Source organism: Merops nubicus, unplaced genomic scaffold (genome assembly GCF_000691845.1).
Source record: "Merops nubicus isolate BGI_N331 unplaced genomic scaffold, ASM69184v1 scaffold2660, whole genome shotgun sequence".
NCBI lineage: Eukaryota > Metazoa > Chordata > Aves > Coraciiformes > Meropidae > Merops > Merops nubicus.
This window is the reverse complement of record NW_008584647.1, coordinates 12542-26055: the sequence shown is the minus strand read 5'-3', so window position 1 is coordinate 26055 and position 13514 is coordinate 12542. Positions and strand designations below refer to the sequence as shown.

Below are 13514 nucleotides of genomic sequence, written 5' to 3'. Positions count from 1 at the left end.
GTTCGGCCACTCAGCAGGAAAACGTCAGGACCTTTGGCTGCCTGGTAGGCACAGCACTGTGTAGCAGTCTGTTACCTTAGAAAGAGCAGAAGGTGAATTTGTCCTGCTGGGAGTCAAAGAAGGGGTTCTTGGAGGGAGAGCAGCACACACCTTTCATATCCAAAGGGAAGAGACTCTTTCTTGTGAGATGTTCCCTGATTTCATCTGATGCCCAAACCCTTGGGAGACAGTGTCAGTGTGCAGGAACGCAGGCTGCAGCAGCAGGGGAGGTCACTGAGGATCTACCAGAGTAAATCTTTGGGTGCAGCTCAGTGCTTCCTTGAAACACCACTGCATGACCATCTTTCCAGGAAGAATGTGTGGGTCTGTTTTGAGGCTGAGTAGCAGCAGATCTTGCCTACAAACTCCAAAATCAGAGGAGCCTCAGAATATCAAGCAGCAAGCCTAAGGCTTTGTCTCAGCCCTCTCCTCTTCCCACTAGCTGGATTAGTGATGTGACCTTTAAGCTCTCTCCTTGCAGATGTTTTTTTGTTGTGATTTTTTGCGTCTGTCCCTTGGTAGAAGAGAACTTGGAAGGAAGTGTTAGAGCTCAGCAAGCTGGAGGGCACGGGGGCTCCGTGTTCCATCCGCCTTCTCGGGGTCCTCCCTCGCCCCCCCATTCCCAGGCTGCCCACTGTGAGGATGTGGCTGCCTCTGTTTACCCACGGGTGTGACATCGCTGTGCTCCGGTGTTTGTTCAATCCCTTCCAGCTCCTGATCCCGCTGAAATCCCAGGAAGACTTGGACAAAGCCATGGAACAGTTGGAGCTGAGCCCTTCCCTGAAGAGCCTGCGGGTCCTTGTGAGCGCTCCAAAGAAAGCGAATGTGAGTCCTTCACCTTCTCTGCTCTCCCGTGTCCAGGGCAAGATGCCTTGTGATTGTGTTGGGGAGTGGAAACAAGTCTCCTGGCGGTGAAGAGCAGAGGGCAAGCTGGCCGTGAGAGGGGTCAGCCCTGCTCAGGCTCAGCTGCTCGGAAATCCTGAGCTCAGCTCCCTCTAGCTCCCCATGAAGGGTTAAATACCATCTGCTCCTCAAGCAAGGTCAAACCCCAAGAGAGCCCCTTGTGCTTTCTGCCTAGGGGTGCTGTCACCATTCCTCTGCAGCCCCTCCTCCCTGTATGGGGTGATGCCCTGGCCATTGCCTTGCTGGGGGGCAGCATGGGGACTGTTCCCTCCGTGTGGTGCTGCAGTACTAAAGGCCAGGAAGAGCAGACTGGAGAATCCCTCAGTCTCATGCAGGACTGTCTCCTTTTTTTTTTTCTCTATTTATTTATTTGGTTTTCCTAAGCTCAGTGGTTTGCAGTTAAGCTTGACCTCGCCTGCACAGAGTGTCTTGCCAAAGCACATGTCGTGCTGCCCCAAGCACAGGCTGGGATTTGCAGATGTTGCAACTCTCTTTCTTCCTTATATTTCCTAGAAGTACTGGAGACACTGGGAGTCTTGAAACTCCTCGTGCGTGTCCTCATGCTACCGCTGGTGCTTGAAGCTCTTGGAACTTCCCTGCTCTTTTTGAGAGGCTCTCAGAAACTACTGGGACCAGAGTTCCAGGGGAAAACTGATCCATCAGTTGAGGTTTCCTAAATCCTGGGCAGAAATGGGGTGATCTGTGGGAACGTGGCAGTATTGCCAGTCAGCTACGAAGAGCAGGGGAGCCAGGCAGATGGATGCATACCTTTGAGAGCAGGTCCATCTCTCCCTGAAGCATGTAACCATTCTCCTTCATCTAGGAACATACAGTTCCATGGTCATACATCAAATTATCCCAAAATCACAGCACACTGTAGTGTGCCATCTTAATAAGACTTGGCCACTACCGTTTCAGTTACCAGATGGATGTGCATTTCTTTGCTGTCCCCTTCACCTGTCGTCCCCAGCAGAGCCTGGTCCTCCACTCTCTGTTCCTCTGCTCTGTTACAGGGGAGCCTAAGCTGCCACGGAATTGTAGGGAGCATGGAGGAGAGGCTCTGGTTTGGGGATTGTCAACCTGGGTTCAGGCCAGGGAGCAGTCTCTGTGTCTATCTGCAAATCATGCAGTGCAGGAACAGTCCTTCTATAAAATGTCTGTGTTTACCATTATCAACTGGAGCTTAATCTTCATCTTATTAGAGTATTTTAATAACAGACATGAATAACTTGTGAATGATTTCTGGATGACTCTAGAGCTCCACATTACACGCACGTCTCTTTTGTGTTGTTTTTTCAAACAGTTCTTGGGTAATATGGTCATGGGATGCCCAATACAGGGTTCCATATGGTGTGTCCACAAGGCCTCTGGCCAAGTCTGATCTTTTCCTTTATCTGGTTATCAGCTGCTGCAGCCGAACAACAGTAAACAGCATGAAATGAGGATCTCCAGATCCATGGGTGATATCATGGGATCCCTGTACAAAGACTCCGAGAGGACGCGCAAGTATTCCACAGGTCAGTGAAATGCTCTGTGGGTGCTTGGTGCTATTACCAGGTGGCCACCACCCCCTTTCTCTCCTCTGTCACAACCCTGTAGCTGCTACAGTCTGGATGACCACCCTGATGTCTCCCACCAGTAAGTCAGAGCAGTTGCTGCTTGTCCTCAGCCTGAGGAAGAGGCACTCTGCAAGCTGCACAGCTTGGGAGAGGTTGTGCTGAGCAGAGTCAGGCTGAGCATGAAAACTAAGAAGAACAGGGGATCTGAGCTGCAGTTTGAGGGGGGAAATGCAGTGATAAATATCTCCAGTGAATGTGATGCTGCTGAGCTTTAGCAAAGTGAAGCGAGGATCTACAGAAGGTCAAGGCTTTTGGGGACCTTGATTTACTTATTCCTTTCACCATCTACTGTCATTCTCTCTGTGTCTCTCCCCCTTCCCAGTTAGCAGAATAATGTAGCTGAGTGGGCTTGGGTTCCTTAGCCCCTGGGCTGGGACCAGCTTCACCACATCAGGACCAAGTATTGTCTCTGTCTCTGTGCCACCGATCTGTTCTTGTTGGTGAGATGAAATCTGTGGTAGCTGCTTCTGTGGTTCCTCAGGGGGAAGGATGAGTGCAGTGTTCTGCAGTGGTTGCATTTCAGATGAAGGGAAGCATCCCTTTCCTTCAGAGGTGGTGGGAGGAGATCCCTGCAGCCTCTGAAGTCCAGCCGCCTAATCTCTTCTTGCAGCCCTGCACGGACTGGAGTTTGGTTTATTTATTTTTTTATAAAAAAGGTGCTCTTTTATTTGGTTTTCTGTGCTTGAATTTATGCTCTTCTTGCTTTCTAAAATGCTCTTTGAAATGACAAGTACTCTTGATACAGCCTGTAAGACCTTGTGTGTGAAGAACCGTGCAGGATTCTGTAGAGAGCAGGGTTCCTTGTGCAGAGCTGGTAAAGCAGCCAGTAGGGCTGTGTAGCAGGGGTACAATTACTCCTATGACAACCTGTGGGTGAGATTAATGAGTTTGTCACACAGTGAATGTTCTCTGCCATGGCTGTGGGTGCTGGTTACAGGGCAATTCCTACAGCTCCCTGTTGTTTTCATAGAACTATTTGACAGCTGTAGAAGTGACAGCCTCAGAGGCCTTGGATAAAGAGGGGACCTCCTATATAAATATAGATGGAGATAATCTTCATCCTCCAAAGATACTCTGTACTGACATGGCAGTAAACGCTTCCAAGCTCTTTTCTCTGTGCAACAAAAGAGTACTTTTCTCCAAGGATTTTCCCTTTCTCTGTCTTATGGCCTGTGCTGCCTTGATAACATATCCTGTGGTTGCTGCATCTTGGACAATGATATATAGAAAGTGTTCTTCTGGGGTAGGTCCAACGTAGTCCCTTGTGCAGCCATGCCCTGCTGTGCCTGAAGCCAGGGATGGGTGGCATGTGGTGCTGCCTTGATAACATATCCTGTGGTGGCTGCATCTTGGACAATGATCTATCGAAAGTGTTCTTCTAGGGTAGGTCCAACGTAGCCCCTTGTGCAGCCATGCCCTGCTGTGACTGAAGCCAGGGATGGGTGGCATGTATACAAGAACTCTCTTTGGGCTTGGTGTTTGGGTGCACTAGGGTTGTCTTTTTCTATTGTGGGGTTCTTTTTCTAGCTCACATGTCTCTTCAGAGTCTGCCCAGAGTCTGCAGAGTCACTAAATAACCCTGAATGAGCTGCACACACAAATATGTGGTAAGGTGCAGAGCCTCAGCAGAAAGTGTGCTTGAGAAAACTTCTCTGCTGCTCCATTTTTTGGCACCTGTTAAGCTGTTGATGTAAGCCAGCGAAGAGCTGTGGCACCAGGAGCTGTCACTGGTGTGTGAACTGAGCATGGTGGGCAAAACTGACTCCATGTATGGCTGTGCTAGTGAGGAGATTACATCTTGCAGAGTTAGACTTTCCTAGTAACTTTTATGCTGTACTTTGGCTTTTCCTTACTGTTTTGGAGCTGCTGTAATACCAAGAGAGTCTCTGACCAGGTCCACACCACTGACTGTGGGATGTGACTGCCTTGAAGAGCATCCTGTAGACAAGACAAGGCAGTCAAAGGAATTGATATCAGCTCTGCAAGGGTGAGAGCCTGAGGGACACATGGATTTTGAGGGAATGCCTGAATAGCAGAGTGGAGAAATGGGCATAACATGCTGGTTTAATATAGGTAATGGAGGAGGAGAACTCCTCCAGCACCAAATGTAGGCTACAGAGTGTGGCAACGTTGGGATCTTCAGAAGGGTCTTCATGCCAGTTGCTAATGCTCCAAAGCCAGTGTCCTCAGTGCTGTTATGTAGTTAGGTACAAGGGTAACCAACCAGCCCATGCTACAGTCTGGTTTTTTCAATGCAGACCATCAGTCTTAGTTTGAAAAGTGGTTGCAACAAACCCTCTGCAGGGTACCAGCACACCTGGGGTCTGTAGGAAGCTACTGGAGCTCTGCTGAGGAGGTGTTCACAATCCAGCAGGTTCACACTTTTTGACCTCCTGACTCAGAACTGGGTAGTCTAGCAGCTGGGCAGAAACTCCAGCAAGCTGCAAGGGAGACCTTCAAATGGAGCCTAAAAGTGAACGTCAGGCAATAGACAGGCAGAGGTGACCCCATGTTGTGTGTCCTTCACTCAGCTTGGTGGGTAGTCAAAAGGCAGCTGAAGGGGCTGGGATTTCTGTGGGAGAAACTGCTCTTCACTTGTAGTTGCAAGGTTTCTCACAGTGTTTGCTTCTGCTGCCATCAAAGTGGTTCCTGTCAGGAGAGGTTCTTAGCTCAGTTTGGCTTTTCTCTTGAAACCAGATTTAAAAGGAGATTTAAAGTGACCTTATAAAAAAAGGTGGTTCAGGGTCATGTTCTCAGTGTTCCTGAGATGTCTCCATTTTTTCTGCTGACTCTGCCTTGTTAGCAGCAGCAAAACATAATAAAACTTCATGTTGTTGGCACGAGCACGTTGGGAGGGAGGTAGATGTTCTGGGGAAGACTTGGCTATTTTTGCTTCTGCTGGACAGAAGATGTCTTCAGTCCATGTCCCCGAAAAACCTTATGCAAAGTCAATATTTTCTTTCTTTCTTTTTTTTTTCCCCCTAAACGTTTTCAGTGGAAATCCCCCTTCCCACCTCCTCCCCTTTTTTTTGTGGGAGTGAAGGGGAAGTGGAAAATGTTCCAGTCTCTTGGTGACCAGCATCTGCAAACGCTCAGCCATGTGCCAGGAAACTTTGGCTAGAATCTATTTGGGTTCTGAATTTTCAGATAACTGAGGGTTGTTTTTATTTACTTTGAGGAAATATATGTTTCAGAACATTATCCACAAATTATTCAAGAGCCCCATTCCAGAATTACCATTTCAATGGAAATATTTTCCGAGAGCTTTATTTTTATTTTTATTAATGTTGGTGTTTTTCTCCACGGTGGCAAACCAGGCTGCTGAGCCATGGCACCCTCTGCCTGCCAACCTTCTCCAGACCAGGCATGAATGCTGGCTGGCTCTGGGCTGACGAATATGGACCATTCATGAGAACAGCACAACTTTTGCCTCAGAGAATTGTCACTGCAGGGATGGTGCCCAGGTTTTTCTGGGTGCCTGGAGATGTCTGCAGCAGCGTTGAAGCCCTGGTAGCACTCTGGGAGGAACTGAATGCAGCTCTCCAGAGAGAGATGGTGCAAAGACTTTGCTGGTGTGCACGCTGGTCAGATGACTCTGAGAGCCAAGGCCTGGAGGTGGGACCTGTGCTGTTAAATTCACAAGCACTGGATGGCCGTTGATGAGGTTGCTCAGTCATTAACACATTCCTTCACCAACCCTGCACCAATGACTGCTGACCCAGCAGTGCCTGGGCACAAGTTGGGGTAGCATGGGCTAGGGACCTGTTCCAGGAGTTGGGATGGATGAGACCCTCTCTCTTTTGAGAAGAGGAGGAGAATTTGGCATTGCTGCAGCTGCTTTAGGGCTAGAAAATGATTAGTATACAAGTAGCCAAAAGTTTGCCTTCAGTCAAGGTGTAGGAAACCATCCTTAGCATGGAGAGGAGTGAGATTTGTAGGGGTCCTTCTGAAAGAGAAGGAATTGAGGGAGATTGGGTCATCTGCTCACACCTCCACTTGACAGCCACAGAGTGAGAAATTTCCTGCAGGTTTATCTTTATCTCCTCTTCTTGTGCTGCTGCATCCTGAGCCCTGTGTTCCTGCCAGGGCTCAGAGGAACGACACCTCTTCATGTCATGTCCCTCCTTTGGCTCTGCAGCAACATCATCCCCGGGCTGGGCTCTCCGTGGCTGCAGCTGTGAGCGTAGGCAGCTGCCAGCAAACCCTCCCCAGCTCTGACTTTTTAAGGGGCTTCTCTTCTCCTTTGGGACTCCTGCTTAATGCTGATAGGTGATGGATGAAGTTTTGGGAGGGACCTACCAGGGCAGGGGAAGGGTGAAGCCAGGGAATGTGGAGGCGGAGAGAAGCCAAGACTGGCACAGGGGAGCTGGCTGTACATGCAGCACCACAAACTCTGCACATACTGCATGAAAGACACTTCTTAAATAAAAATAACAGAAGGGAACATGAAAGACCCCAGCAGATGCCAGCAGTGTCTGTAAGTCTCTGTGCTGGCCTGGTTCAACCCGCTCAGGACATGCTGTGCTCTAGTCTCAGATGTACAGCTCTACATCAGTTCGTGTAACATGGAGCAGGAATCCTTTCCCAAAGCACCTTGCTCCAAAGGGTAACCGAGGTCAGATGCTCAACTGGTGCCAATCTGCAGAGTTTCTCTGAGTTCAGGAATCCTGAATAAAGCTGCTGAGATCCGGCCAGCGTTCGGCTTGTAAAGAAGTGCCTCAGAGCCTGCCCCATCCCTGCTGGGTCCGAGGACTGCAGCTAGCATGCAGTCCTGTAGACCTCAGGAGGACAGTCCCTTGGGAGTGTCCTCTCTGCCTGGTGCTGCTGCTGTTTCTGGACTACTAGGTCAAGGGTGAAGAGCACCCGTGATGTCTCAAACAGGCACATCTGGGCTTGTCTGTTGACTTCTCCCTTTGCCTCTGGGTGGGTAAAGCAGCACTGCCTGGTGTCTCCAGGATGCCTTGTGTTGCCCCCACTAGGAATTAAGCCTGCCTTTGAGTAGCACAGTTGCTGTCTCTCCCTGACCCTGGTTCTCTGTTCCCTCTCCTCCAGCAGCACTGCAACTGCCCGAGGTTTTGTTGATGGGGCAGGATAGTCCTGGAGGGGGAATCAACCTTGGGCTCCAGGGCTCTGCCCCCACCACCTCCCCATGTTCCTCCCGGGTGGATGGACATGAGTGGATGCAAAGCAGCAGCAACCGGTGCTCCTGGAGGTGTAAAGCTGCATCAATTACTTTGAGCAGCTCTTCTGCCCAAACAGCCTGGCCGAAAGGGATCTGGTTCAATCCACCAGTTTCCAGGCATGCAAAAGCATAAGCATTTTGTTTAACTTCCTTGCCTGCTGGGAAACGGCTTGTGTCTTATCCCCTTTTACAGTTCTTGGCAGGAAATGTGACTCTAGAAGGTCAAACACCACTGACCTGATGACTGGGAGTAGTTGTTACAGGCAGAGGCTCAATGTGAGATCATGCAAAGTCTTCATGCTTGTGATAAATCTCATTTAACTCCCTGGGTTCAAAATCTAACAGAGTCTGTAGAGCTCTCTGAAATCTGAGTCAAAGACCTCCTGGGCAGTGAGTAGGTTGTCACAGCAAGAGGTGCCAGCTCTGCATGAGCAGACCCACACCTCACCATAGCAGGGACAGAGATGCTCAACAGAGCTGAGAGCCAGCAGTTACCCCACGCCAAATCCTCTAGCAGCTTTTTGGAGCAAGAGCCACCCAAATGTCCTTTTGCTGCTTTCTGGATTGACATCTGCTAAGCAAACAAAGGGCTGATCATGCAGTGATTCATCCAGGGTGCCCAAACTGTGAAATGGTTAAACATTTGTTTATTTATCTTCAAAGAGAGGATGCCGTACTTCCCAACTGGTTTTGTTTTCAGGGCTGGTGGAAAGCCAGTTCATTATGAGTGCCGCAGCACTCGAGAGATTCTCCCCCCTTGATCTTGGCTTTACTTCAGTTGGACTTTTTTCGCTGTGTTCTTATCCTGCAGGAAATCTGTGAAGGAGAAAATAGGAAGAAGAAAAAAGTAACTCAGAGCCATATGACTTTTATTTTTACAGTCTAAGCGAGGAGTCTGGAGGAAGATGTACCGTGGGACAGAGAGCTCTGTGTGTTTGGTATCAATCCAGCGAGCCTGATTTAGTGATCTTTAGTGCTGGTGTGACACTGGTAGTGTTAGAAGCTCCTGATGTGCATCAGATGAAGTGAAAGGTGGGGACTCAGATTTGTAGTGTTGATCACGCTGATGGATTTATGCCAGAGATCAATCTGGCACAGTAACTGCCATGCAGGATAGCAGCAGAAGAGGCAGAAGTGTTGTGTTGATTGATCAGTGTTGACTGTTCACAATGGGATAGGCCCTTTCCCAGTACTTTTTTCTTGCAGTATTGTGCTTAGCCTGGGCATGTTGTTACCAAATGGTAAAAATGAACCAAGGAGTTGCCAAGAGCCCTGCAAAAATGGGTAAAGCGTAAGGAAACATTATCTCCATGTGCTTTCTAACTCTTCAAGGACGTGTGTTTTTTAGAAGTCTGCTTGAAAACAAGTTGTTGTGTTGTGTGAAGTCTCACGTTGCACAATGTTGACTAGTTAAAGCTCCAGCACAGAGCAGCACGGACCTCTGTCAGCAGTTCCTTGCCATGAAGTGATGACAGCCCAGGATGGAGGGGAGGGACTGCAGAAAGGCACGTGGAGCCCAGCCTGTGCATCTGGGCCAGGGGAGGGCAATGCTCCCTAAAGCCTGAGAAGGCACAAGGAACCAGTTAGGATGGATTTGGGTGAACCAGGGGGAGGAAGCTGTGGAGTTCTTTTCCAGCTGCAAATCAGAAACCCCCTTTTGCCAAGAGATCCCTGTGGGGGAGGCTGGGAAGGCCTTGCTGCCTCTGCCGAGCTGCACACCATGCTCTGCAGAGCCCCAGGGGTTTCCAGGTGGCTCTGCCTGGCATGGAGCCTCTGGGACTGCAGACAGGGGACACAGCCCTCCCTTGGCAGGAGATGGCACAAACTGACCCCCTAGGTCATTCCTCTCCCTGTGGTTCTTCAATTTGAGTGCTGGTTTTGCTTCCTCTTCACTTTTGTATAGGGAAGGGGGAGAGAAGAAGAATATTTCGGTGCAAATTATTTGCCATATAAGAAGTGTTTAAGTGATGTTGCACCAAATTCACCTGAGCTGTTTCCCAGGTTGCTGAACAAGGCAGTGAAGTGATTCAGGGAGGAAATGTCTGGAGGAAAGAGGGGAGGTGGGTTTAGAGTTTGTGTTTTGATTTGAGATTGACCAATGGTATCGCACCAAAACTCCGGAGCCCTTTTCTCTCTGGCATGGACAGAGCACCAGGATGCAGTGCACAGTTCTTAGCATCCCAGGTAGGTTGAAGGCCGAGTCTTCTAGATGTTGTGTGGCCCCACAGTAACAAACTGTCCATGTTGCAAAAGCTTTGTAGGGTGCCCATAAACATCACATCTCTAGCTCCTCCGTTGCCTTCCACATAAGTACAAACCCAGCAGCATCTCCAGGAGGTCTGTGATTGTTGGACCAGCATCTCTGGAAGGACCTGGATGTGGCAAGTCCTCTCCCTGACCCCTGCCTTTGTCACCTCCTAGGCTCTCTTCACACCGGCCGGAGCTCCCCGCCCCCGGGGAGTGTTCCCGAGGAGCAGCAGCAGATCGCTCGCCAGGGCTCCTACACCAGCATCAACAGCGAGGGCGAGTTCATCCCCGAGACCATGGACCAGAACGTGAGTGGGGCTGGGCCGTGTGGGGCACGCTGGGGGTGCCCTTCCCACCCCGCCCCCCCTGCGGGCCCCGCGCTGGGGCTCGGGCCAGCTCCTCCAGGAGCGGCTGCCCCTGGGCTTGGCATGCTCAAGGGACGGCTGCTCCCTTTCCACAAGGCAGCTGCAGTGGTGATGGCAACGTGCTCAGGTAGCCCTGGGGGAGCGTAGGTGTGCGACACACGTGTGTGCCAGCTGCCGGGGCCCTCCTGGATCCTGGCACCAGCAGGGGTTGTGCCAAGGAGCCGATCGCCCGGGCTGCAGCAGCCTGGGGATGTCGGCAGCTCGCTGCTGCCCGTGTGCTCCTCCTGCCTCAGCTCCTGTTACAGCTCTTGGCTCTGCCCACAGGCTCGCTGTGTGGTTTGGTCTCTCCCTCCCTCATATATATTTTTCATTCTCTCGTACTAAGGAGTTTGTGTATTCCAGCCCCTCAGTAACAGAATGCAGCTGGTTCTGCAGCACAGTGATGAGAAGTGTTGTTCCCTCCAGGCAGTTTGGTACCCACAACGAAGGGAAGCTTGGGAGTGTTGAGGGACCAGAGGGGAAGCACCTTACACCTGCCTCTCCATTTGCATCTCTGCTCAACCTAGAGCTCCAAAGAGCTTGCTGTAGGTCCTGTGAAGTCAGCTGGGCTCTCTGGGCACACAATTCATTTTTTTGCAAAGCTCTTGGAAGGGCAGGACCAGGGTCCACAATTTGCAGGAGGGCTGGCCATGCAGGAGGGACTTGGAGGGATGTCCTGAAGGCACAAAGCTCACTCCAGCAGGCTGCTGTGACGATCCCCAAGGATCTTGCCTGGGTAGAGGTGCTTTTTCTACACTCAAATAGGTCCCACTAGCTCCTCTTCTGCGTGCAGCCTGTGCCAGTGTTTCCATGGAAAGTTGTGTTTTTAACAGTTTATTATACAGCCAGTAATAAAATAAGAAGTCACTCCGGGTGAGTCTTGGCAGCATCACAGTGCAGATGTATCTTGTGCTCCTCGTAGCCAAAAGTTGGCTTTCTATTGTTTTCCCATGCCTTGCAAACACGTTTGGTAAGATGAAGACAAAGTGCTGTGTGTGCAGGGGGAGGGTCCCCCTGAACCCCGCCTTGGGTGTAGGTCAGCACAGCTCCACGGGCTGGTACTGGAGCTGCACTGGCACTAGCTGAGCTCTCAGCCTGCTCCTGGCCAAGGTTCCCAGATGCTCTCCTCACTTTTCCCCAGCCTCACGCTGTGGGTGGCCTGCTGCCCTTCTCAGACAAACTAAATGCCGGGAAAGGGGATTTGGAGATGGGTCTTTCTCCTCTTCTGATGGAGCAGCCATGCTGTTCCCCACAGGGGCTTTGCCCTCAGAATGTCCTTGTGCTGCAGCTTCCATACGTGCCTCCTGGAAAACCACTTAAAAGCTGGTGCTTGCTGCCTGCTGGGGGATGCCCCTGTGCAAGCCTGTGATGTAACTGTGGTCTTTGCCTCGAGACCAGCTTGGCAGATGGACAGAGGTTGAGTGTGGAGCCTGCTCGGATTCCCAGTTTTACACTTTTGGGAAACCAGACTGTTTCTGAATGATTTTAACTGCTGGGAGAGATCTGGCATGGCTGGCAGAGGTGGGGAGTGGGGCCTAGCAAAGGTCTTGTTCCTCTTCGGCAAGTGCATTTTGAAGGATGAGGATTTGGGGTAAATCTGGGAAGCAGGGAAGAATTGCACTTTCCATCTGGGACCGTCCTGCCAAAACAATGTGAGCTGTTATGACAACCAGCTGAGGAGGTCTGAGGCAGGAACAGCTCACAGAAGGGGAGCCTGTTGCTGTGGATGGGGAAGGAGGAGCAGCGTGGGCTCAGGAGCCAGCAGAGGGTGACTCCACATGGTGTTGAGCCCCCGTTGCTCAGCTCTCCTGGGAAGGAGCTGGGCTGGGGCCTGGCTGGGGAGCAGGGAGTGGTGAGTGTCCACAGCAGGTCTGCAGCCAGGAGGGAGCCTCGTAGCGACCACAGCACGGCGTGGCCTTCAGCAAGCTCTCCTCTCTGTGAAGTGCACATAGCCCCTGGGTTTGCCACTCGATACAAACCCTCTATTGTTACTAACCAGCTATAAATAACCCTGTCCAGTACAATCTCTCATCCAGGAAGCAACACAAATGCAGGTTTTGACTCACTGGGCGAGTGAGAGCCAAGCCAGTTCCTCCAGCCAAAAGCCCTGATGATGCCTCACTTATCACTGGAGAGGAAGGCTGGTCTCGTGTGCCAGGGCAGCCCAGGGCTGTGATCCTGTCTGTGGCACACAGTATCCACTCAGCCTTGGGCACATCATTTGTGTCCTGATTTTTCCTTTTTTTGGTTTTTTTTTTTTTTTTTTCCCCACAAATACTTCAAGCAGTTTGAATCTCATTGACTTCTCAGCATGGTTTGAACACCAGGGTGCTAATTATCTTTGCCTCAGTTTCCCTACTAGCAAATAGCAGTTGGAAAGAACAATAGTCCAGGGAGGGCATGATAAATGGGTTTCCACTGGGGAAAAAAACCCTTTGGTTAGATTGGCTGTCATCTCTACTGGGGTCCTGTCAGCTGGTGTACATCAACCAGCTTCTGTGGAGCCTTGTTGACCCTGCAGAGGTCTGCTGGCACTGGAGCCTGAAGAGCTGCAGCATGTGGTTTTATTGGTTTCCCTTTTCTTTCCCTGTCAGATGCTTGAAGCTTTCATCAGCCCCGACGAGTCGCTGTCTGGGAGCTGCCAGTCGCTGGACAGATCCGTGGACAGGTGAGTCAGGCATGGCACCATGAGTCTGGAACAGGGAGGGTTCCAACCTTCCCAAGCTGAAATGCAGCCTCTGGTCTGCAGAGGGAGAGGAGCAGGGTCAGTAGCACCCCCTGGGGTTCCCATTCAGAAGAGGATGCACCTGACAAAACCAAATCCTAGCGCAGCCATCTGTGTGGTGGTATGATCTGAAGTGGAGTAACCTGAGCTGGACAGAGCAGGTGGGGCTCTGTGGACAGCCTGCATTTGTGTGCCCAGGTTTTCTGCTTGTCTTTGTTTTTCCTCCTGCTGCTCTGGCTTTCTGCAGTCACCAAGTCAATACTCCCTTAGCTTCCCCATGCCTCCTCCTCCCCAGGCATGCTGTCTGCTCTCCATTGACCACTAGTAAATTTGGCAGCCCCTCTGCACTGCCAGCAGCCACAGACGTGTCAGTAAAGGTGCTGAGGACACCAGAC

The 13514-nt window shown here is 50.9% G+C and overlaps 1 protein-coding gene across 1 annotated transcript in view; it reads left to right on the top strand.

The window, feature by feature from the left end:
* The window catches only part of LOC103777222 (mitogen-activated protein kinase kinase kinase 3-like), a 43207-nt gene that overhangs the window by 17287 nt on the left and 12406 nt on the right, over positions 1–13514 (top strand). Inside the window, exons 5-8 of the mRNA XM_008944769.1 lie at positions 751–864; positions 2348–2459; positions 10165–10298; positions 12989–13062. Coding sequence (XP_008943017.1) covers positions 751–864; positions 2348–2459; positions 10165–10298; positions 12989–13062 — 434 coding nt within the window. The remainder of the gene's footprint in view (positions 1–750; positions 865–2347; positions 2460–10164; positions 10299–12988; positions 13063–13514) is intronic.